General features: G+C 43.0%; 1 protein-coding gene across 1 annotated transcript in view; it reads right to left on the bottom strand.

Moving 5' to 3' along the window:
• LHCGR (luteinizing hormone/choriogonadotropin receptor) overlaps nt 1-26,584 on the bottom strand; it is a 59,053-nt gene that overhangs the window by 15,249 nt on the left and 17,220 nt on the right. Inside the window, exons 2-7 of the mRNA XM_068974184.1 lie at nt 22,935-23,006; nt 20,623-20,697; nt 17,570-17,644; nt 15,584-15,658; nt 15,418-15,495; nt 5,279-5,347 (exon numbers count right to left, since the gene is read on the bottom strand). Of these exons, the coding sequence (XP_068830285.1) occupies nt 5,279-5,347; nt 15,418-15,495; nt 15,584-15,658; nt 17,570-17,644; nt 20,623-20,697; nt 22,935-23,006 (444 nt within the window). The remainder of the gene's footprint in view (nt 1-5,278; nt 5,348-15,417; nt 15,496-15,583; nt 15,659-17,569; nt 17,645-20,622; nt 20,698-22,934; nt 23,007-26,584) is intronic.

Raw genomic sequence — 26,584 nt, 5'->3', positions numbered from 1 at the left:
AGTTCAGTGCTCGTTAGTAGTAATATACTGATGTTTGCAAATCTTAAAAGAAAAGTAGCGTCCATTCAAAGCTACCCCCTTTCATCATGTTAATTGGACTTTTTCTTTCAGCTGTGTATTTCTCCTTGGGCTTCCCAGGTGGTGCTAGTGGTCAAGAACCTGGCTGCCAATGCAGGAGCCACAAGCGACTGGGGTTCGATCCCTGGGTCGGGAAGCTCCCCTGGACGAGGGCATGGCAACCCACTCCAGTATTCTTGCCTGGAGAATCCCATGGACAGAGGAGCCTGGCGGGCTACAGTCCATAGTGTCACGCAGAGTCAGACACGACTGAAGTGACTGAGCACGCGTGCATGGACATTTTTTCGGTGGGTGACAAAGTGGAGGAAGAACAGCCTGTACAGAAAATTGCCTCCTACCCCAGTCTGGGCTATGTGTCTGATCATCACTAGGTATGTGTGTTATAGGGAAAAAAGGGTCGAAGGCTACTGCTCTTAAGGAACTCAAGAGCTGCAATGGGAGTAGCCACCTGAGGGCTTCTGTTCCTTGTAGGGATCCCCTGGTAGCTCAGATGGGAAAGAATCTGCCTGTAATGCAGGAGACCCAAGTTCGATCCCTGGGTCAAGGAAGATCCCCTGGAGAACAGCTAGCCACTCCAGTATTCTTGCCTGCAGAATCCTACAGCCTAGAGTAAACTTCTCAGGACCAGCTTGGCCTGGCCCCACTGAGCAGCTCCCATCTGGGCCCTGACGGTGGTGTCTCCAAGCAGAGGCCCTTCTGGAGGGACAAGGGAGCTGGAAAAGGAGTCCCTGGGCTCAGACTTGCCAGCTTACTTTGGATCACTTTCTTCCTACAAGAGAAGGGTGGTATTTCAAAGAACTTTCTAGAAAACCCTGGACAATGGGCACAGTGTACATTCATTTCTGGCATGATGATTTTGAACACGGGACATGATTCTTCTAGTAGCACTGTTACAGTGGTGAAGAAATATACCAACACCCGCTGCCCCTCCCTTGCAAGATTCTTTGTAATTAGGCAGCTCATCTCGTAGCTTTACAACTTCTTTATCATCTTTCTGCAAGACTCCACATCACCCTTGCCATTTAAAAACTGCAAAAGCCCCTGCATTTCACCCATTGGTGGCTGTTTTCCATATGTTTCTACTAAGCATTTTCCTTGGGAAGCCTCAGCCCTTTCATCACAATGCACCTGTCCGTCTCACATCGTCCCATCCCCTGGGTATATTTCCACTTTCAAAGCGATGAGGTTGTCAGAGTCAATTGCTATTTAAAATCTAAATCAAAAGAAAATTTCCTTCCCAAACCTCCCTGGCTCTTCTTCCTGATTTGGTTTGTTTTAATTATGTTCAGTTGTGGTCATAAATCATTGAAACCAGGCTCTGTGAGCAAATAATCCTTGTGTCAGCCAGGTCAAATTAATTGTTCAAATTTTATGACAGCTTTTCGCATGTTTTATTAAAACTCGGATCTTTCTGTATAACAATAACTCTGCATTATGTAACTCAGCTAAAAAGAAATCAAATTTATCTACCACGTTTTCCTGCAGGTCCCTTTGGGAACTCTCCCGAGTGGCATGGCCATCTAGGCATGAGAGACACAGGCAGGCAGGATGACCTTTTGAGGTACAGTGGGAGAACCCCCAAATTCCAGCCAAGGCTTCCCTAATGGGGGTGCTCAGGGAATGGTAGGGAGGGACTCTGGGACCTCTGGCGGTATCTGAGGGTAACCTTTGAGGTTGCTCCCCTCCACCGTATCTGCCTTAGTAAGCAGCATAGTTGAGGACTTTGCAGTCCTCTGATGTCATTGTTCTGGACAGCTCTGGACAGGCCTCTACAGAAGGAAGGGGTCAGAAATGGGGCCGGATTGTATAGTTGGAACATTTTGCCCAGTTCTTTTGAAGACTATTCCCTCTGCCCTGCTCAAACCCTTCAGTGGGTCTCCTTCCCCTCAGAAGAGAATTCAGACCCCTTCCCATGGCCCCTCCGTCCTGAAGCCTTGCTCCTGACACATCTCCACGATGATCTCATCCAGTGTCCCTCTTGCTGATGGCCCTGCAGTCACACCAGCCTCCTCCCAAGTCTTGGAGCTTATCAACTTCTTTTCCTGCACAACTCAGGCCCTTTGCACACGCTGTTCCCTCTTTCTGTCATGTGCTTCCTCTCATGATTGCCAGGGCTGACCCCTTGTCATCCTTAAGACTCAGCCTAGATATTATATCCTTGGTGAGGGCTGTCCCTGAGCACCTAACCTGGAGTCAGTCTCCTCGCTGTGGTCTCTCCGATCTCAGTAATGAGTCATTTCCTTCACGGTATTTATCACTGCCAACAATGAGTTCATTCATTTTTCGCCTTTTGGTCCATCTCTTCTGCGAGAAACTTCATGAGGGCAGGGACTGTTTCCACTGTACCGCTGCAGACCCAGCCCTTAACACCGTGCCTCACATATTGGTGATGCTCAATAGATGTGGTGTGTTGAATGAATAAATGAATGAAATAGGTTTGTGTTCTTGGCAAACTGATTTGTGATCTTGGTTTCCTCTTTCTTGAAACTATGAGGTATGGGGCATTCATACTAATGGGACTTTGGGACCTTTTTAAGTCCACACGCGTTTCAGTGCCTCTAAAGGGGCTGACCGGGACCTCCCTCCTTATGCCCTGCTTTCCCTCACTGCCCAAAGCTGCGCCCTGCTGGCTGCCTTCTGACCTCTGACTTTGCTCTGGCTTCTTTTCCTCATCTATTGCTTTCCCTTAATTTTATACTCAGTCCTCTTATTTTTCTTCCTTGTGCAGGTGACCAGGGCCACAAAGGACTTCACGTATCCCCTCTGCTCAGGTACTTCTGACTTCTGTGTCTGCCCTGGTCTGCCCCTTCCCTCTGTCCTTCCAACCCTCTGCCCTTCCTGCTAACCCATCCACCAACTTTCCCTGAGCAGCCCTCTCATACTTTCTACCCCAGGACTTTCAAAGGCTTGTTTTCTACAGCAGAGGGTCCAAATTCTTTACCCCAGCATTGAAGGTCCTTCCTGCTTTGTCCTTGATCCACATCTAGGACTTTTTAAATGCTACTATTTTCTGTGCGAGGGGCACATCCCAAGCACCTTCCTCTGGGCTTTTCTTGTCCTCTGAACATAGCGCATTTTCCTTCTATCTCTGCTTGTCCAAGTTAAGCCCAGCTCAAGGTCTGCATCTCTCATGAGGCTTTCTCTAATTCCCTTCTCTTCTGCCCCTGAAATCCCAGAGGACTTTACCTCTCTCCGGCCAGGCGCTATACTTTGCCTTCTGTTTTAGTGACTACTTAGTGTACAGTTTACATACCATTTAGGAGCGTTTCTTCCTAGGCTGTAAACTCCTGCAGGGAAAACACCAGGGCTTAGTCATCTTTGTTTCATCTCAAAATATAGAAGGTTCCTTGAAACACAGCTGATGCCTGGCAAACACTTGTCAATACCAGTATGAGGCATCTGGGAGTGCTGTGCCTGGAGAGGCTAGGCCTCTGATTTTAATTCAGCAGAAACAGATTCAACTGGCGAGAGTGAAACCTGCATTGAATTCAAGTCCACAAGAAAATGAGGGAAAATCTACTCCATGATAGGAAGGACAGCTTTTTAAAAAGCTGCCATTTCTTGAGCACTTAGAATGTGCCAGACCTGTGTTAAGTGCATGAAAACATAATCATATTTAGTATCATTCATTCATAATTAATGAACTATGTAATGTGACAAATAATAAGTGAGCACCTACTCTATGCTACGCACGTGCTAAGTACTGAGGATACAACACAGAGCTTTTCATTTTGGTGGGGTATCCTCCAGACCTATTAGCAGCTCTACTTTATGGAGGAAACACTATGGTTTAGAGTGGTTAATAACTTGCTCAAGATTAAGGTGATAAATGATGGAATTGGAGTTTCAGTCCCAGTTAGTGACTTTTAGATCTGTTTTCTTAGCCACCAAGCTACATAACATGGTATCAATAGGGTCTTTAATTAATATTTATCATTAAAGTATGTAGTATACTATATATAGACTTATGCTACTCAACTTCAGACTGGCAGCATTAGCATCTCCAGGGAGCTTGGTAAAATTTCAGATTTTTAGGCCCCACCCTAGACCTACTGAATTACAATGTCTGGGGGAGGGGCCTGGGATCTGTGTGCCAACAATCTCCATGTTATTCTTATGTTTGTTAAAGTTGGAGAAGCACTGGTGAAGACCATGGTTTATACACAAAAAGTGAGAGCGTTAGTCACTCAGTTGTGTCTGACTCTTTGCGACCCCATGGACTGTAGCCCGCCAGGCTTCTCTGTGCATGGGATTCTCCAGGCAAGAATACTGGAGTGGATGCCTTTCCATCCCCAGGGATCTTCCCGACACAGGGATTGAACCTGGGTCTCCCACATTGCAGGCGGATTCTTTACCGTCTCAGCCACCAGGGGAACCCAAGTTTATACATATGACTTATTAATGATAAAAGCCTTTCCATCTGTTTGCTTTCCTCAACTTTGGCTTTAGTTGCGCCTTTCACGTGTTGTAAGGTTTTACTCTCGACAACTGTAAGGTGATGGTCATCTTACTTGGTACCTGTTATTGGTCAAGCAGCGCACCCCTCCCCGCCACCCCCGTACTGCAACCTTTGTGAATGAGCCACTTTTTTTAAGAAAGGGGCCACAGAAAGAAAGAGAGGCTGAGGACAATGAAGGAAGCAACAGGGATGCTTCTCTAGAGTTGAAGGCTGTTCACACTGGGCACCAGGGTAGGGTGTGGTGAAAATGCAGGGCTCCTTCACCTTGTGGAAAATGAGCTCCTTACCCACCCCTGCCCCCAGCCCCCGCAGTAGGGAGATGGGATTCTGTATGGGCCTGTTGAGGCTGATTAGGCTGGTAAATGGCCTTATCCAACATCTTTGCAGTGGGGCCAGGAGGAAGAATTTCTCCACTGAAATCGTGCTGCCTCTAACACACCATCGAGCCAAGTGAGGGGACTAGAGAGGCGGGGCTGTGAGACGGAGGAGCCTAAAGCAGGGTGTTGAATATTTCAGCAAACTGTCAACTTCAATGTATCCAGGCTGCATCTGTTTTTGATATCAGGGTGCTCTGGGGTTTCCAGTCAGCCAGTTGCCTAGTAACACGCATGCTACACTGAGGACCAGGCACTTGAAAGTTTATTTTTGTCCTGGGTTAGTTGCTGAAGATTGAATGTGATCTGGTAGCCAGAGTAATATTTCATTTTTATTCATGAGCTGGGGAAACAAGCACATACTTACAGGGAAATCAGCGTTGTCCCATTGAATGCATGACTTTGTATTTCTTCAAATCCATTTCCATATAGTTTTCTGAAGAGGGAGGAGAGAGATTTTAGAAATGAAAGAAACACAGTTTGGAATCACACATTCTCCTTTCTGTGACATTTATTACTAAGATAATTACTGGCATTTACAATATCTAGCTCAGTTTTTCTAACATTTTAGACCCTCAGGGCCTACTGAGATAAGACTCTTCCCTTGCTCTAGTTAACTTCCACCTCCGCCACCAGCACCACTACTAATTTGTTAAATGTTTATGCTGATGTTGATCAGCATAATGATCAATATCTGGCACTTAGTAAACACTTAGTAAAATATATGCAAAAAATTCTGCATATATTTTATGATTTAATCCTCATCGTCATTCCCACTATTTTGTCAGAAACCTAAGCCTTCATGTTGCTGCGTAGCTTGCTTAAGATCAGAGAAAACAGTGGCAGAACTGAAACTGGAGGCTTGAGCCATCTAACACTTAAGTCTTCTCTCTGGTTGTCCAGGCCAGTGTGGGTGTATGGCTTTCCGGATCGCTGAAAGCTGAGGGCAGAAGAAGGCTCCGGTACTGAGTTACTGTTTCTTTTTCTTAGATGAGTCTTTGGTGTTAGTGATGCCATATTTTGTTCCACAACCAAGATTTCAGTGTCTGTGCATAGTTATTTAAGACCCCTTCGATAGTGAAATCAATTTAGTTGGGTGCAATCAGCATTTAACAAAATGAAATAGAACAAACCAGAAAATATTAGAGTATGTTGCATGTAATCAGGGTAGTACTGTGTATGACATTTTGTGCCACCATTGTTTATGTTATGTACATGAAAGTATATGTATACATACATATATATTAGTCTGCCCAGACTAAGACTAAGACTTAGTGCAAGTCTTAGTTCTAAGAGGCCTTAGAACACAGATGCTGGGAAATGTTAGAGCCGGAAAAGAACTGGGAGAGGAGCAAGGCGCTTTCTTTCGCTTTACAAAGAAGGAACGAGGCTCAGAGAAGAAAGTGGCCTGTCTAAAGTCCACAGTTGGTAGAAATGAGACCAGAACACACTTTGACTGGGGCTGCTTCTAGCACATCACTTTTGCTGGTTGATGAGCCTTTTCTTCCCTGAAATATCCACATGGCCCCTCTTCCTCCTCCTATAGAGCTATGTTTAATGTTATGTTCTTGTTGTGGCCTCTCCTGACTGCCCTATTTACCACCCTTCCCTTCCCCAGCATTCCAGCATTCTCCCTCTCCCTTCTCTGATTTACTTTATCAGCATCTGACCCATGATTATATTGTTGTCTACCTCTCCCAGCAGAATGAAACCTTTATGAGAACAAGAATTCAAGTTTTTCTGTTCATTACAGGATTACCTGTATGTAGAACAGTGCCTGGGACCTGGGAGGATTACAGTGTATATATGTTCCATGAATTGAACGGACAAATGATGAATTTCTTAGTGTGAACCATAGCCAAACAAGTTTGAAAGCCGCAGTCTCAAATGGAAATGTTTGAGTATGTTCTCCATAAACAATGACTTAAGACTCAAGTAAGAAAGGGCTGTGATGTAAAATTAAGCTTCTGGATCTGGCAAGATGCTCTCTTTTATTTTCAGTGTTGCTGGCAGCTGCATGGGCTGTGTCAGGGACAGCCTCGAAGGGGTGACATGACAAACAGTCTCCACCTACTCCTCAGGTGGCTGCTGTCTGCAAGGTTTCCCTAGCCTTTGTTAAATAAAACTAGCACAGGATTTCACTTCATTGTATCTGTCTGTGTGTAATATGTATGTATATAGTGTGTGTGTGGAGGTGGGGAGGGTCCCTTCCTTTCCATCAACACAGCTGAAACAAACCAGCATATAATATAGGTGGGACTCAGTGTTGAAGCATGGTATTTAAGACTGAAATTCAGAAAATATAGAGATTACAAAATAATGAGTTCAGAGATTGCAAGGGATCATATTTAATTCATTTTGTAAACCTCCCAGATCTCTCATAATGCTATTATCTAGCAGGAGCTCAGTCAGCAGGCTGGTGGCAGCAGTAGCCTTGTCCTTCCACGGGAGAAAGAGCCTCGCCTGGCTGCCTCTGCTCTCACAGGCATTCTTCTATGTTTACAGTTTCACACACGTGCTCTTCACTGTATTCGGTAATGGATTACTGGATGCCATTTCTCAATAGTTTCCCTTCACCGTTTATCTTGTAGAATCTGAGGGGATTGATATTTAGATTATGTCTGTTGTCTTGTGCAATTACACACAACCTTCTTACCTCCTCCACACAATCCCACTAGAATCCTCTTTTTATTTTACACTTAGAATATTGTTCTTTGTCACCCGCTTGTCATCTTAGGGGCTGAATGCCTTTATAATAATCTCTTTTGGATGCAGAAATCATATCTGTCTCTTCTCTGAACTTTTGAAATTGGAGTCTAGTCTACTGTTCGTCAAATCAGTCTCCTCCATCCACTGACTCAGCATCATCTGGAGTTGCTGGCCAGAAATGCAGACTCAGACCTCCTGACGAGGTGCCCTGCAGACCTAGAGTCAGAACCTGGCCGTGGTAGCCAGTAACAGGCACATTTTTTGGAAATGCATGTTATTTTGTCATGAGTTACTTTCCTTTTTAACAAGTAATTATTTTTTGGCTGCACTGGGTCTTCGTTGCTGCGCACAGGCTTCCTCTAGGTGCAGCCAGCGGGGGCTGCTCTCTAGCTGTGGTGCACGGGCTTCTCGTCGCAGTGGCTTCTCTTGTGGAGCACAGGCATGCGGGCTTCAGTAGCTTTGGCGCCTGGGCTCTAGAGCACAGGCTCAATAGTTGTGGTGCACAGAATTAGTTGCTTCGCGGCATGTGGGATCTTCCCAGGTCGGGGATTGAACCCATGTCTCCAGCATTGGCAGGCGAATTCTTAACCACTGTGCCACCAGAGAAGTCTGCAAAGGCTCTTTCACAGCAAGCTCTCCCAGTGAGCTTTGGGCATGCTGCTTTGCGACCTCTTGCCCTAGGCTATATGTGATAGGGTGCTGCAGCTGTCATTGTTTTCATGGTGCAAATCAGATGGTCTGTTGGACAACACTAAGTCCAGAGTCTGGTCCTGCCTTCTTAGTGGTGGAGCTCCATTGTAGGAAAGGTAGTCCCTACTCTGCTTGCAAAGCAAAGCTGCCAGCGCTTGTCTGAATGCCCAGTCCTCACCACTGTTATATGATACCCTGATCCTACTTTTGATACATCTTAGATCTTCCAGTTGACTTTTTTGTGGGGCCTACAGTGCCATTGCTCTAAGCACAGCCTTGCAGGTAAGTCTGCAAGCCCTGAACCCAAGCCTTCCCCGGGCTCAAATCCTAGCTCTACTCCTTATGAACTGAGTTGCTTTAGGCAAGTTACTTAACCTCTCAGCATCTCAACTTCCTGATCTGAAAATAGGGATGATAATAATAGTCTTGAGCTCAAAAGACTGTTGTATAGATTAAAACAGTATACATACATTAAGTGCTTAGAACTAGGTTCTCGAACAAAGTAAATGCTTAGTGTGTTGCTCTTATGATGATTACTATTATCATATTTAACAGTGGCTTCCAGATCTCTGGCAGAACAGAGGGAAAGACGCCCCTTTCCATGCTCTGAACAGCCTGTCCTGAAATGCAGTGACCTGTTAAATTGAACTGTCATTCTCCTCTCCTGAGGTGGGGGCCTTTCTTCTCCTGGATGGAGTAGGTCAGCTCAAAGGCCTGGGCTGCTCCAAATGTACTCACTCCCTGGGGGCCCTCAACCACCTCTGGTCTATATTGGCATTGTTGCATTTTTGTATTTGAACATTTTTCCTGTCTTAAAAAAAATTTTTTTTTTTTATACTCTGGGTTCTGCTTCTTCCAACTTTCCAAATAATCAGGCTCACTATTTCCTTTTCAGCTGCTGTTCTTCAGCTCTGTTCTTAACATTTGCAGACAATAGAATGTGCTGCCTTGTTTTGATTAAATGAGTGGAGAAATTACAGATGTGAGTGGGAAACCTCATGCTGTCAGCCTGCAGAATGCTTTAAATGCCCTTTAAAACATCTGGAGAGTCACTTCAGATCGCTTTTCTCCAAAACATCATGGTGTCAGAATTAAATGAGGAGGGCTTCCTTTGCCTTGAGGATGCTGTCACAGGCATAGAAATGAATTTTTCTCTCTCTTCTATTACAATAACTGCACCTTACTTTAAAGCATTGTCTAGGTTCTCTATTCAAATGTCAGAAATTGTGACTCAGAGAGAGTGGCACCTTTTTATTTAAAATAAGATTCGGGCTTTAGAACTTCATCACAGATGACACTCTAATTCTGAATGCTGCCTTATAGCAAACCCCAACTATTCCTGGGGCTTTAAAAGTATTTCTGGGGTTATAGTAGCAGTCTCAAACATTCTGCCATAGTTCCCACTCAGATCATGTAGCCAACTTGTTTTTGAATGATTTCAAAGGAGAAAGCTTAGTTGAGGTTTATAGATGCTCAGGGTCTCAAAGAGTGCCCCCACTGAATGGGGAAGTATCACATACCTTAGGATCTGGGGTCCTCCCATGTCTTCATTGAGGGCACAAGATATGTAAGATCCAGTCACTGAGTCGTGTCTGGCTCTGCAATCCCATAGACTGTAGCCTGCCAGGCTCCTCTGTCCATGGAACTTCCCAGGCAAGAATACTGGAGTGGGTTGCTACTTCCTCCCCCATCCATGTCCTTGGGAGGATCATAATCTCAGTGAGTGAAAACATGAAGTAATGAAAGAATAATACAAACCAGGAGACATTCCCCATGAGCATGTGTGGTGTGCAGAAATGAGAAGTCTTGGAGAAGTTCTCTGGGGTTAGAGAAGTCAGAGAGGCTGCATGGTGGACTCAGACCTTGTGGAATCAGTAACACACTCTTCTAGAAAATCTGCCCTGTGGTAGTATATCTGTAAGCAAATTTTAATCAGATGCCCATGCAAACAGCATCCTAAAAAAGAGGGATCCTAAAATCACCCCTTTCTTCTTACAATACTTTGCTGAAATCCTTTTATATCTGAATACTTCTTCATGCATGAAGACGCTGCTTCAGTGGGTGCCCTGGCAGTGGTTGTGTGGATAACTGTCTGGTCACTGGTAGGTGCCGCCATGGCCCTGGTTTTGGGTGTTCATCAGAACTCCCCCATATTTGTGGGACTCACATTCTCTGTAGCAAGGAATTCCTCTCTCTGATATGAGCACACCTCTTGTTTTTCAGCACTACTGAGTTTTTATGTTTCCCTCCACTACAGCCAAGTTTGTGCCAGCTTACCATATGCAACAATAAAAAGGTGACATGCATTCAAAATAATAATGAGAGCAATGGAGAACAATACATTGAATAACATTTTTGAAAAATCCATGTTCCATAGTGATACTTAAAAAGAGAGAGAAAGAGAGGAGAATGAAGAAAAAGAGAAACCTTTTTTATACAGAAGAGTGCTGGCTGATAAATGTAAAGGAGTAATACATTTAAAATTACCATCCTATAGCTCTCTATAATAACTGAATAATGAATGAATGCTGAAACCACTGGGTGAAAGGTTGTTGGCCAATGGATAGTCACACGAACTCAAAGTATCCCATGATGGTTTGCTGAATTATGACAAAGGGAGAAACATGCCCTTACAATGAAGAGATCTGGCAGTATCTCTGCAGCCAAATGGCCAAGAAGTGGCATCGCGTGACATGATGCACCTCCTGGTCTGATGCAGAGGGAGACATTTAACATCTAATCAGGACCGTATAGTTGGAGGAGTCCAGACAACTGGCCTAAGCCCTCAAAGGAATTTGTGTTTTGCAGAGCAGAGGAAGACAGGAGGGCAGTTCCCAGGGGGGTGAGGTTGGGAGGACTAAGGGACATAACAGCAAAAAAGCTATGGATAATGTTTGAATTCTGAGTTTTAAAAAAATCTGTCAAAGACATTTTCATTAGAACACAGACTGTAAGTTGGATGATGTCATTAAATCCATGTTGATTTTCTTAGGTGTAATGGTGTTGTAGTTCCAGAGAATGTTTCTGTTTAGGGAAGTACATGCTGAAGTATTTGGGTAGGAAGTATCATGTCTACTAACTTCTTTTGGATGGTTTGGCAAAAGTGAAATATGTTGTGTATATTTACACATACAGAGATGGAGTGGATGTGGCAAGATGATGATAGTAGGTGAAACTAGGTAAGGTGTGCAAGGGTGTTCAGAGTGCTGTTCTTTCCTTCCATCAGTGGAAAGACAAATGAAAAGTGATTCTATTTGCCAGTTAAATTTTTCAAAACAAACAGAAAAGTATTTAAAAAGAGATGATGAGACACGTTTTCATGATGGTCTGAAATAATCGGCTTGCTGAATATGAGCTTTTAAGTGGTGATACAGTGTGGTTGACACAATGTGACTGAACTGAATTTGCACAAGGAGGTATGAATAGTCCCATTGGAAAGTTTGTTGCGGGTCTGTGACTTGGCTTAAACTGGGTGGACTTAGAGGCAGGACTAATGCCCAGGGTTTCTACTTCAGGGCCAACAGTCTCCCCACTGTGGCTCGTCACGGGTGCAGCCAGGGCTCTTGTCCTGCTTTGCCGGGCCACCCTTCTCTGAAGGGTCTTAGAGAATTGATTGCCATGACCTTTCCTTCTGTGTGAGGAGTTCAGATGTGAATCAAGGTCGACTCCTTTTTTGAGCCTGGTATGACAAGTCGTTTTGAACATTGTAAAGGTGGCGCAGCCAAATCCTGCTCATTCAGGGTGGGGGGCATTTCAGGGTAGCCTCTTGAGGAGATTTAATGAAAAGCCAAATGGCTTTAAAGGGACATAAGAGCATAATGCATAGTTTTAGCATTAGCCCCACTGAGCTTCTCCAGCATCAAGTGAAGTGTTTTGTTTTCATTAAAAGAGCTCACAGTTGGTAAAGATCTGGGCGGGGGAAGGGCAGGAAAGCTTCCATAAAAAGCGAAATCTCAACTACTACTACTAATGAGAAGAGAAGGCTTGCCTTCATTATTTTCTAATTAGAGAGTTGAACTTTATAGCTGAGGAAATAAGGTTTTCCTCTTTGAATGTTATACCCTTTTCCAGCGGGGTGCTCCACGTGATCCTTCATGTACAGAAAGGCCCATTCAGCTGAGAATAAGTGCCAAGCAAACGACTAATCACTCCCTTCCAGATGAAGGGCCAAGGGTGAGGAGGGAGATGGAGGCACAATCCCTCATGGGCTCCCCCGGGAGAGACGGAGCCGCAGTCCTCGTTAACTTCAGAAGTGGGGCAATTACGCCCTGCTGGTAGGCACTGTTGTTCTTAAAATCATAACTAAAATAAGTTAATGGCCCCTAATAAAAACACTGTGCAGCTCTGTGTACAAGATGCTGAAATGTGATGTGTGAGAAGAAATCGTTGGTTTCCCCTTGGGTTTGGTGGCGCGGCCCCATCGTGTGAACTCATAGACCCCCATGGCTTATCTCGACATTCATGTTCTTATTGGTCTTCTTCCACATCTTCGCTCTCCCTTCCCTTCTCGTTGCACTCCTCTCCCGTGGCTGCGCTTATATTTGGGAGGAGTGCTTGCTACTGTTTTCCTGATTACTTTCAGATTTAGGTCAGAATCAAAGGAAGTCTTGGCTATTTGTGATCTTTGAATAAAAGCTCTTCTACGGAGTGGTTTCTTCTTAATACTTTTTTTCAGGGTTATTTTTAAGCTGTTAGCCCCTTAACCCTGCATTGAAAACCCTCTACAATCTGGTGTTTCCTCCACCCCCAGCATTCATCTCAATGTCTTTTCCAACTGCCAATGGATATGCCTCATCCTCTTTTCCTCTTTCCCACCGCCATGCTTTTGCACATGTTCACTTGGAATGTTCACCCCCTTTTTGTCAGTATATAGTGAAGTGTAGTGTAGTGAAGTCGCTCAGTCGTGTCCGACTCTTTGCGATCCCGTGAACTGTAGCCCACAAGGCTCCTCCGTCCATGGGATTCTCCAGGCAAGAGTACTGGAGTGGAGTGCCATTTCCTTCTCCAGGGGATCTTCCCGACCCAGGGATTGAACCCAGGTCTCCCGCATCGTAGGCAGACGCTTTAACCTCTGAGCCACCAGGGAAGCCCCTAATGGTACCACATTAACGGTTATGACCATCACTCTGGAGCCAAGACTGTCTGAGACTAAAGTTTGACCTGGGCTGAATTACGTAACTTCTCAGTGTCTTGGTTTCCTCATCTAAACATGGGGTGGACAGTCTCTACCTTGTAGTGTTGCAAGATTTAAATGAGTTTTACAGAAAGTACTTTAAAACAGTGTAGGCACTTAATAAGTACTATATAAATATTAGCCACTTTTATCATATTTACTCATACAAGTGTTACTGATTCTGCAAGGTCTCACTCAGGTCTGCAGCCTGACTTCTACAGCCCAAGAGAACCTCTCAAAGACTTCTCATTTCTGTGTACCGCACACTCGCAGTGAATGTCTACTGGCTTGTATTATTCTTTCGTGTTTTTTTCCCATTGAGATTGTGAGCTTCCCAAAGACATGGATCTTATATGTCTTTTGTGTCCTTGGTAAAGACATAGAAAGACCCCAAATCCCAAGGCATGCAGTGCTCTGTAAATGCCCTGTTTCTGACAGGGGACATGATGAACGAGTAGCTCTTGATCCATAGGTGATGGTGAGTCAGAAAGGCTTTATGAACAGCTAGAAGGGCTACAGTACCTGAGGGAAGTGGAGGAGCAGAAAGACTGTAGAGAAGTTTTTCTAGGATCTAGTCTCCTTTCTGATGTGTAAGAGATGTAAGGTAAGAATTTGAGTTGTCTTGAAACTATTTTTGGTTGCCGCTCTGTATTCTTTTGATTGCAACACTCTTGAGTCCAGGCTATATTGGCTACAGCTTTGTAACATTATAACCGTATGTGTTGAATTATACTTACACACAGTAAAATTACTAATCAAGTGCAGTGTACCATTGATACCAATTTCTAGAATCCATTGTGTAAAAGACAATCCTCTGAGATGGTCTCTTGTTTCACAACTAGCTCCTCATCTCTGGGTCATCAGTACATGCTCTCTCTTTCTTTAAGGACATTTAAAGTCATTGATTGTCTTATCATGATCCTGCCATGGAATGTAACCAAAGCAGAATGAGTGAGAGGATGTGGATGTGGGAGCAGAATTGAACAGGGGTCACCGGGCTTTGGAGATAAATGAGACATGGTGCCCAGGATTCTGCCTCTGAATGGTGGAGCAAAGGAAGGTGGCTCATGTGAAGAGGGCAGGGATCTAACGGGAAGGAAGTCAGGCAGGTGTACAGTGAAGAGAATAAGTTGGGTTATCTTAGCATGATGCCCCTTGAACTTTAATGTGATGTGAATCACTTCGAATCTTATTAAAATGCAGATTCTGAGTCGGTAGGTCTGAGATGAGCCTGAGAATCTGCATTTCTTACCAGCTCTCAGAAGACACTATAGATGCTTGTCCATGGACCATATGTTTAGTAGCTAGGCCTTAGGAAAGAGCATGAAAGGGATAGGCTTGTGAGCCTGGTAACCTGATGAGTGACTACCAGATGAGAAGACATTATTTTCAAGTATGAAAGAATGTAGGGAATGGGCATAGTTGGTGTTCCTTCAGAAACAAAGTAAGCAGGTTCCAAGGAGAAGGTGAAAAATGACTGAGAGAGACAGAGAGAAAGAGAGAGAAAGAGCAGGGTCCTTTGATCAGCTACTCTACCTACTTGAAGAATATCCTTCCAACCTCTTCTCAGTTGAAACTTGAAATTTTTGTGCTCTCTTTTTATCAGGGCAGTCACTCCCCTCCAGGCTGTCTCTTTTTAGCTTTAAAGCAGTCCGTCGATGTGGTGAACAATTTCATCAGTTGGAAATTCGGTCACTATAAATCCTCAGGGCCCATTTGATTAATTTTGAACTTAATGGGTTGGTTGGTTGTCAAATGAACAGATGACCTAGCTGCCATCCCACACGACTCCTCTCACCTTTGGCATTTTAGGTCAGAAAGAATGTCAGTAGCGAGTTAGGAACATGATGAAAGACAAGAGAGCGCCCACCTCAAGCTAGAAGTGGGAATAGTAGGAGCTGCATGGCAGGGCCTGAATTTGCACATTTACTTACAGCGTTATGGATTCGTTATTCATCCCTTGAAAAGCATTTCCTGGTACGGTGGTTATGTGTAAGTTATCACAAATTTCCCTTGAGGAATGAAATGAGAAATATTTACTTTCTAAATTTCAGCTGCAAATAGGAAACTGTTATGCATAGCAATCAGCCTGGTACTTACAGAATGAAATTAAATTCAGAGGAGAAGATCTTCGTAACATCTGGAAGCTTGCGGATGCCTGTGTTACAGATGCTTCTGTGATTTGGGGCAGGATGGGAATGTGGGCAGAGTGAGTATAGGGGATTGTTACTAAGGAATAAAGATAAAAACAGTAGAAAGACACTGTGCAGATAACTATTTTCACATTTGATTTAAAAATGTGGAGCTTGGCTTTATCAGTAACACATCTGGCTGTTGAGGATCAGAATTTAAAAGCCCCTAACACTATGGGGGAAGATGCTCCTTTTAGAGATCTAGGGGATGGGGCCAGACTCTTCCGTCTCTTTCATTGGCATTTGTATTTCCAGCCTGTCTTTTTCCTATTTCCTATTGTATTGCATTCCATTTCCTTTTGCTATTTAGTGTATTCTGTGTTCTTAATGGTTCTAGAAAGCATCTCTCTACTTTAGAACAGGTTTTAACTCCAACACTTCAGGAAGATTAATCTCCATGTGAGAAATCATATCCTCATTATTAAAAGTCTCCCTTTATTTAGCTACCTTACAATTCAGGGAGTTCTTCCCTATATCTCACTGATCATGGAATATTCTTTTGGTTTTGGAGCTACTCAAGGCTCTTCCTCTTTTCCTCCCACCTTTTACTTAGCCTTCAAAGAGGAGTGAGACTTCAGTGATAGGTTAAATTGAAGGATATTTTATTACACAAGAATGGGACTCCTTGAGAGGAGTCCAGCATCTGGATCTTCCCAGCTGAGTTTTAAATTCATCAGTCATGGACTGTGGACAGCTGAACTGAACTGCCCGGCACTCTGGTGATGAGGAAAAGGAATCCAGGTTTCTCTTTTGGCTCTCTCTGGTTCTCTTCCTTACCTGTTACCCCAGATCACATGGAATCCTTGTCCTTTCTGTGACTGGTGAAGGCAGTGTGGGCTTGGACTGCAGTGTGTACTGGGTTGGGGGAATATTGTATTTTAGGGGTGAAGATGCTATTTAATAAAAGCAGTGATAACAAGGGGCTGCAGTGGTCAAATGTGGTTTTGGGATTTTCTTATGTTTTTCCAATGTATTTGATACTGCAGATGCTTATGCGTCCTGTAGATCCCTTGGAGGTCTGGAAAAGCAGCACACTTGGGTTAGGAATTGTCATCCAGAGTTAGAGTGGCCAAAGGGGCTATGCTCATGGCCCAGGGCAGGGCTGCTAGAGGTGGTGGACTTTGCGTCCTCTGGGGATTTTATGAAATTTAATTCATCAGGAAGAAGAGAGAATAGACATCTATATCAGAGGGTTAAATGTTCATTTTTTTTTCTCTGTGAATGATTACTTGATATGTGAGAAGATCCAGGGTGACTAATTTATAGATTTGTATCATGTTACAGGGATTCTTGTCTTGCTGGCAAGGTGATAAATCTGCTAGGCTATAGTGGTACTCAACTTATAATGCTAACTAGCAGGCTTAATAAGGTTTAATGGGCAATAGAAAATAATGATTTGGTTTATATGGCACAAGGCCTACCTCAAGGCAATATTTTAAAATTTGCTGAGTGAATGAATGAACACATGAGGGAAATGAGGTCAGGAATTTTTAACCATGGATGGGGGTCCAATCAGAATTGCCCCTCCCACTTTCACCTATGCCCTGTCTATATCACCACCTCACCTTAGAGATCCCGACTTACCCTTTTCAAAGTGTCCTGACCTCCCTGCCCTATGACCACCATCACTTTGAAAATCATTGCAAGGGGGTGATATCTTTCTTGGATGTTTGGGACAAAGAAAATGTCGGGAACCACTAACATGTATTCAAAAGCACCCAGCATAGTGGTTAATAGGAAATGCTGATTAGCTTTTAATCAGAAAGCTGAAGACAGACATGCAAATACTGCTAAGTATGTGGTTCAAAAATTCTTCCCAACCTTTCAATTGTTTAAGTTTTCATCAGATGCCCATATCCCCTGCCCCTATTGCTTAAAAAGGAAAATTCCTCACAGGTATTTTAACTGAGGGAGATTTGTAAATGCTCCAGCCTCAATGTACACCAGGTTTTTAGTGTTCTGGATCAGTCTGTAAAGAGAAATGGAAAAAGAGGCAGCAGTTTAATAGACGCGCTTTATTTGGACTGCACACGGCCCTGGTCACCAGGGGATGCTGGCTGAGAGTGGCATCAACAAAATCAAGTGACTTTCTTGCACTTGAGGGGTGCTCCTGAGACCCTCGGGATAGAAACGGGATGATGGGAGCCAGTTGGCTACTGCCAGGAAGTTCTGCTTTCAACCTCTTGCTGAGATAAGTGTAAGCATCATAGCTGGGAGTCTGTTCCATTCTCCCTGCTCTCCTTCCTGCCCCCGAGTAACAGCCAACATCCAGGGCTCCTGGCCAGCTAGGTCCTGCCCATGGAGCCAGCACACTGGGGGTGATGGGCAATTTCACTCTCAAGAGAAATGAACGAATTCGCTGTTTGCTCTTGGAGACAAACTGGTCATCTTCGTAGTGGCTGGCAGTCACACTGACCAGTTATTCAGATGGGCACTCAGCCTTTGGAATAGCCCAGGGCTGACACTAGGGGCTTGCATTGGGGGGTTTTTACATCCATTCTATAGATAATTAGTTGTGTGATGATGCCAGGCCTTCTAACGTCCCTGAGCTAGTGCTCCCTACTGTAAAATTAGAATAATAATAGCACTTCCTCTGCCTCACAGGTTGGTGGGGAGTGAGTAACATAATAGGTAGAGATAATACACAAGGCAGGGCTTGGCAAAATGTCAAAGTACAGCCACAGTCCTGCAGTGGCGTTATTGCCTTTCTTCCTAGTTCCCCAGTGACTTTGAAAAGCAGCTACATTTACTGAATTTTGTCTACTATGGATTCAATAAAAGGTCAGTAAATGCCTCTGGCTTTTTAAACCCAGGCAACAGCCACTGAAGGAAATGATAATTACTCTTGTTCTGTAGAGAAAATCTAGTGTATTGGTTAGGTGGATGGACTCCGGTGTCAGCTTGGTTTAACAGGCTGGTTTTACTGATTGTATGACCTTGGATGTATCACTTAAAGCTTGATTTCCTCGTAGACTGGGTTTTGAACAGTAAATATGTGTGTCTGGTTCACAGTAAGGCCTTCCAGTGTTGACAATAGTGGATGAAATCAGGAAGTTGAATGACTGGTCTCTAATCACAGAACTGAGAAGTAGCAGAACTTGGAGATGAACACAGCTTTTCCAACTCCAAGTCTAGTGTGTATTCCACCTTACTGTAGTTTCCCTTCATGGTGCTGATTTCTGTCCTTTATGTCCCTTTGATTCTTTAGAGGTGAGTGACTTTTTGTTGTAATTAACTTTACAACAACTAAGTCAAGCAGTCTTGGGCCATATAAAACATTAGGTAGGTAGGATGGAAAGAACTTCTATTTCTTAAGACTCTTTTGGAATCTGACCACCCATCCATCCACATTTATTGAGTACCTCCATGTGCCAGGCATTGTTCTAGGTGCTGGAGATCCAGCTGTAAACAAGGCAAAGAGAACTGTGGGGAGCTGACATTCTAATCTCAGGGCCTTCTTTCCCTTAGAGCACTTCATTTTTCTTTCTCTGTCAATAAATTGATACTTTATCTATCTATAAATTGATACTTTATCTATCTATAAATTGATACTTTATCTTTATATCTTAAATAAAACTGCTTTACATCATGAGCAGTTTTATTTATCTCAACCTGCTGTGGTTCAACATTGCTTGGGAAGTCTGTTAAAGCTGCAGATTTTCAGATTTCCAGGTCCAGGTAGGACTGATAATGGAGATGATGTAACAGAAATGACCTTCCCCTACCCCACTCCCACCATGAAATTCTACTTCACAGCGAAGTCCAGACGATACCTTTTGCACTTAAATGCCTGTTATGTTGGATTTCCCTCTGTTTGGTGAGTTAGTCTTCCTTCCCTGGTTACACTGTTGTCTCTTGGGGGAGATGTAAAGTTTACCTCCTCTGTATTCCAGGATCATTTGACCCTTAGTTGGACATGTGTACCCACATACTTATTAATTCCTTATCTTCCCTAGATGATTGCTAATTGGACCATTCATAGGGAGGCCTTGTGGTACAGTGGAAAATGCACACGCTTTGAAGACGTGGGCTGGGGTGAATTCCAGCCCTGGCATTGTCGAAGGTGCCACTTTGGCCAAGTTACCGACCCTTCTGAGCCTCCATTCCTTCCTGTGAACAAAAGGGATAATTACCCCACTTTGCAGGCCAGCTGCAAGGATTAAATGACACAACCTAGAGGAAATACAGGCTGAGCACAAGTGCTCAAAATATATTTGTTGCTGATATCTTTTCGGCTTTCTTAACTTTGGAAACTCCTCTGCTGATGCAGCTTGTAGACGTTCAGATTTGGGCCAAACTAGGCAGCAGTAAGAAGCCTGGTTTAGGAGTAACATGACCTGATTTCTAGTCTTATTAACTCTGGCGCTAACTTGCTGTGTGACATCTGAAAACTGAATCAAGCTAGTCTTCTCCCATTCCCCCTTTTCTTGTAAATTGGAAGAAAATGATAATTTGGAAAGGATTATTATTAAGAATCAGTTCAAAATCATCACAACAACAAATCCAACATACACATGTCAAACACTTTTACATGACAGGTTTCTAAGAACCATTGACTAAATAAATGAATATGCCCAAATAGTCCCAGTGAACTAATTCATGACCTCTAAGCTCCTTTCTAAATATTCCACCACCTCAAGGACTCCATACCCTTCCTTCCATAAGGTAAGAGCTACTTGGCAGGACTCCACAATGTCAATTTTAATTTCCCACTTTGTGTTGCAATGTATCAGAGTTTATACAGCTCCCAGGGAGAAGCAGTTGTCACCATGGCAACCTGCAGGACACTGCAGTGACAGAAATTAGTGCCTGCCCAGACCCAGTAATTGCTGTAGTCTTTTCCTCTTGGATTCCTAGCTATGGATGCTTGAATACAAATACTGAGTGGGCTCCAGCCAGCGAGGGTAATAGTGTACAGCAATAAACTATCTGTTAGCTGATGCTTACATTTCAGACAAATTGAGGAGGTTGTCAAAGGCATTAGCTTCTATCTTTTCCAGGGAATCACTCTGAGAGATTTCACTAGGGGAGAGAGAGAAAAGAAAAAGAAGCATGAAATAAATGATTGTTTCGGCATGATAATAAGCATGTGTGCTTGACCCAACAATGTGGGGGTGGGGGCTCCAGTGTGTCCTTTTAAAAAAGAACAGGGATGCCTTAAGTTGTCCTCACATCATAACGTGCTCACACCTCCCTCTAGGAGCACGAATGGGCACCTGCAACCCAGATGCAGTTGAAATGCAAGTTTCAGTATTTCCTGTTGGTGTGACAGTTTTGCTTATTTATCTATGGACTCAGAGTTACAGATTGTTGGAAGCAGACATGCCCTCTGGGGAAATCCAGTTGGATTCCCTTGTTTTATAGCTTTGGGCATTAGAACTGAGAGGAGAGGCAAATAGTGCTTAAAAAGAAGATTCGGGATCAGGATCAAAATGTCTGGGTTCCCAACTCCATCACTCTAGTGAGGTTTTAATTTAGGTTAGGAGTCCTGGTTTCTTAACTCTTTACCCCTCTCCCCAGTCCTGTTCTGAGGCAGCTGCAGAGTGATCAACTCCTACATGCAGTGTCCTTATTGGGTTGTGACTGTCTATTTGTATTTGACCATTTTCCTCACTCTGTTAGCAAACTAAGGACAGAGACTATGTCCTAGTCACTCCTGAATCCCTAGTGGCTTCATATAGCCTGGCATTTAGGGTATCAGTGAATGAATAGATAAGTGAATGAATTGATTTTTTTTTAAAAGAGACACAAAAATAAAGGAACCAACTTTGCCATATATTACCCCCAAGCATGTGGGTGATGTCAGTGTTACCCTAAAATCCCCATATAAGCTACCATTTGCTGCCAGCTGAGAAAAAAGTCTCAAATTCTAAGGTTAACATTCACTGAAGGTTTCAGACTTGATGAGCTTTATCCCACAGGAAGGCTGAGTCTAAGGCAGTTAAGGTCTTTTATGAACAACATAGTAGTGGGTAGTTCTAGGCTGATTCATGTTATTCCTACCTAATAGTTTTGCTTATTTAACTGTGGCTGCTTTTCTCACTCAGAGAAGGCGATGGCACCCCACTCCAGTACTCTCGCCTGGAAAATCCCATGGATGGAGGAGCCTGGTAGGTTGCAGTCCATGGGGTCGCAGTGAGTCGGACATGATTGAGCGACTTCGCTTTCATGTTTCACTTTCATGCATTGGAGAAGGACATGGCAACCCACTCCGGTGTTCTTGCCTGGAGAACCCCAGGGACAGGGGAGCCTGATGGGCTGCCATCTATGGGGTTGCACAGAGTCGGACACGAGAAGCGACTTAGCAGCAGCAGCAGCTTATCTCACTAGGAGGTCTTAAAGCGTTCAAAGTTTTCAAAACTTAACATTTAAAATTCTTGAGAGCAGAAGAGTAAAGGTTAGCCTCAGGCAAACTGACATTTCTATAACCTGCAATGAATTTCCTATAATATGCACTAATTCTTAACGAATTATTTTTAATGTTCCTATTGCTTGCTAATACCCTAAAGAGTAGTCAGAGCTTCCCCACAGAACCAGGACTGATGATGTAGCATCTTCAGAGATGCAGATCTGTTTTCAAAGCCCTGAAAATCGTTAAGCTGCTTTCTGTAAGCATCTAAATGGCCTCTGAGGCCCTGTGACTCAGACTGACATTAAGAGGGTGCTGGAATACTGGACTCTATACTCTCTTTCCATATGTGGGCTTTTGTGTCCTAGAAGCTGACCCAGGAACATAGGATTGAAGTTACACATTGCACGGAGAGCACACTGCATTATCAGGCTGCTTTACACGTTTGATAAATGCCTTTTATCTATATAGATACAAATGCTGTATTTGTCATGCACTTATTATTTAGATACAAAGATAATCTTCTGATGCACAATAAACTTTCAACACATTTTCTTCTATGCAGGTGTTATCTAAAAATGTGACATGAGGGAGCAGCCACTCTAGCAGAGGGAGATTTTTATGATTGGAATCTATCTTTTTTTTTCTACTGGAGTAGTTTATCATCACCTATCAAAATGCATTCAGTTTGTTGAGACAAGGTTAATTATCTGAATTTTAATGACTCTTGAAAATCATCCCTTTTCTTCAAAGGTCCCTGGATCTTATTTGTACTTTAAAGATAAAAATACTAGGGTTTCCTAAACACAGTTTCTCTCCTAGAAAAATTACTACTTTTCAACTGTGTGTTCTCTGAGAAAAAATTTTATTTCAATTATAAATGTCTTTTGATATGCAGTATCTTACTTACATTTTTATGACCTCATTAAGTCCTCTGAAAGCTTGAGATGGGATTACTTTGATAGGGAGATAGGTGAGTGATCTAGAAAAGAAAAAAGGAAAGCCAAGAGTTTAAGATTTAAGATTCGGTGCCTTTTAAGTTCATGAATGAAATGTGTGTGTATGTCTGTGACCGCAGAGTTCCCAATAGCTAGATTCAGGTTGAAAATTCTGACTTCTATCAATAAAGAAATGTGCCATGACTAATTCTTGGTCTTTATCAAAAAGTATGTAATTTCGTGGTTAAGATAGCGAACCTTGGGATCAGATGCACCCAGAGTCAAATCTCCACTCTTCTACTACTTGGCTACAGGACCCTAAGCATATTATTTAGATCCTCTATTTCAGGTCCTTTGTCTATAAAATTGAAATAATAATTCCGATTTCACAGGGTCATTGTGAAAATTAATCAAGATAACCTGTATAAAGAATCGGGCTTGGTACCAAGTAAACAGTTAACACATAGTTTTAGAGTGGACATATAGGCTTGTTGGGAGGATAGAAAAGAAGCTGTCTTCCTATAAATTTTATTTTATTTTATTTATTTATTTTAAAATTTTTTATTTTTACTTTATTTTACAATACTGTATTGGTTTTGCCATACATATTAGCGTTTGCTGGGTTTATTTTTCCCCATCCTTTTAATTTTAACCTATGTCATTATTTTAAGATTTCTTGTTGGCCTCATTATATGCCGTCAACAAGAAATCTTAAAATAATGACATAGGTTAAAATTAAAAAGATGGGGAAAAATAAACCCAGCAAACACTAATAATAAAAAAAAAAAAGACAAGAAAAGAAGCTGTCTTGGGTAGAGTGGAGAAATGGATGGTGAAAACACAATTGAAAACCAGGCAGGTAGGAGAAGGGAAGATTCACTAACAGCATGCTCCTATTTTGCTCTATACCATCTTCCCCAGGCAGCCTATTTTAATATTATCTCAACCAGACCACTTTGCTTCTATGGTTAATCAAATGCCACTTTGATTTAATGCCATTTAATCTCATGCCATTTGAGGGAAACATCTAAAGAGACTCCTTCAGGCTCTTACTTATATCCAGAAGAACAATCTGAGTGTTCTTGAATTGAGATTAAAGTTACGCGTTACAAAAAATTGAGAAAAGAGTGACCACTCAGCGAGAGCAAAACCAGAACAGGACAACATACGAGTGATAAAGGAACCTGGGTTAAGATAACTCAGGAGAAAGCATCTGCAAGGCAGAGATGAAGGCATTTATCAAGCATCTACACTGATTTAAGGATTTGGCCCAGGGACTGGAAGAGAAGAGGGGAGTGGACCAGGACATTTCAGGAGGGAAGTGAATATTACGAATGTGGAGAGCAGAAGTGGGAGATGCTGCCTTGCTTTCCTGTGTATGCAGCAGAGACTGGCTTCCCTGCTGGGAGAGAGCACCTCCTCCATGATGAGCAGATAAGAATCAGTGAGATGTCTTACAGGTCCAGAAAGGACTTGCTCCTGGGACTTGGAACGTGTTGTGTAAACTATGCACACCCACCTCTAACCTTATTTTATCCACTTAACAATGGTGTGGGGTGGGTATTTCCCTTCAATAGCAGAAGAAACTTGATCCCAAGAAAAGAAGTAACCTGGACCGGGTGACATGAGCAAGCTGACGGAGTCCAGACGTCCTTTCCACTGTGCGATACTGGGCTGAAGTAGACGGCTCCCAACCCACCCACTCCCTCTTGTTTTTCCCCAACTTTACTGAGGGATAATTGACAAATATAATTGTATATATTTAAAGGGTACAACATGATAATTAGACATATACAAATTAGAAATATACATACATTGTGGAATGATTACCAATATCAAGGTAATGAACGCATCCTGTTACCTCAACACATCCTATCACCTCAACACATCCTGTCACACCTCAGTTAACATGTATGTGTGAGTGTGTGTGTGGTAAGAGTATTCAGCTCAGCAAATTTTCAAATACACAATAGCCACCTATTCTTTTTAAAATTAATTAATTTATTTTAATTGGAGGCTAATTATTTTAAAATATTGTAGGGGTTTTTGCCATACACTGACATGAATCAGCCATGGGTGTACATGTGTTCCCCATCCTGAACACCCCCTCCCACATCCTTCCCCATCCCATCCCTCAGGGTCATCCCAGTGCACCAGCCCTGAGCGCCTTGTCTCATGCATGGAACCTGGACTGGCGATCTGTTTCACATATGATAATAATGTTTCAATGCCATTCTCTCAAATCATCCCACCCTTACCTTCTCCCACAGAGTTCAAAAGACTGTTCTTTACATCTGTGTCTCTTTTGAATAGCCACCTATTCTTAACTATAGCCACCTTGTGGTACATTAGATCCTCAGAACCTATTCTTATAACTGAATGTTTGTATCCTTTGACTTGTATCTCTTCATTTTCCCTTGCCCCCAGTCACTGGTGACCACCATGTCTAATTTCTGTTTCTATGAAATTGTTTTTTTCCCCCTAGATTTCAGAGAGAAATGATACCATATAGCATTTGTCTTTCTCTAGCTTATTTCACTTAGAATGCTTTCCAGTTTCATCCATGTTGCTGCAAATGGCAAATTTCCTTCTTGTTATGTCTGAAAAATATTCTGTTGTATATATATATACACACACAAGGTATATATATATACACACACACACACACCGTATTTTCTCTGTCCATTCATCTGTCAAATGACTTTAGGTTATTCCCATATCTTGGCTACTATGAATAATGCTGCCATGAATATGGGATGCAGATGTCTCCGAGAGTAGTGATTTCATTTCCTTCGGATGTATGCCAGGTCACTCACTCTTTCTCACTGAGCACAGTGAAAGGACAGGCACTGGACCCTCGCTCCTCTTGAGAAGAAGCATGTTACACTCTTGCTATTCCTCCTGCAAAGCAGCTTACCAGTAATTCCTCTCCAGGAGCTAATGCAAAGAAATTTCATTGCAGAAAAACACTTTCACTCAACAATCTCTTAGAGGTGTTACAACCTAAACTTGGTCCTGTAATTTTATTCCTGAAGACAGTCCCACCAAGCATATCCTTCAGTACCCAAACTTAGTTAACAGAACATCTGAGAAGAACAGGGACAGGACAGGGAGAACTCTTATGATGGCATGTTTGCTTCCTATATTTCTTCTGGAATCATGTCTGCTTGGCTTACTGATTAAAAACACAGTTTTATTGCTCTCTGCACTGCCAAGTCAATAAATTTCCAGAAGAGAAAGCTATATTCTACTGTACCCCATGCAACATCAATAAAACTGACAGCCAAATTCTGATTCCAGAATCTTTATTGCTGGGGATAATGCAGTGCAGAACATATTTTGGAGAGTGTTTACATAAAAGCTTCAACTGAACCCTTCAGAGCTGTTTATTCATGCAAATGCAGCTCAGAAGCTGAAGCCTCTTAGCAGGCAGCCTTCTCCTCTGAAAGGGAGCATGTGTGGCTCCCAGGAGAGCAGTTTGGCTCAGAGCTGACCCAGGGAGGACACCTGAGTGTTTGATTGATGAGGGGATGAGGGATAAGGAGCAAGGGTTGGACAGAAGTGAGAGAAGCTGTAGATCATCACTGGCTGCTCCCAGTGACTGTGCAACAGCCCGGGTGCA

Source organism: Capricornis sumatraensis, chromosome 1 (genome assembly GCF_032405125.1).
Source record: "Capricornis sumatraensis isolate serow.1 chromosome 1, serow.2, whole genome shotgun sequence".
Classification (NCBI taxonomy): domain Eukaryota; kingdom Metazoa; phylum Chordata; class Mammalia; order Artiodactyla; family Bovidae; genus Capricornis; species Capricornis sumatraensis.
This window is presented reverse-complemented; position numbering and strand designations above follow the sequence as displayed.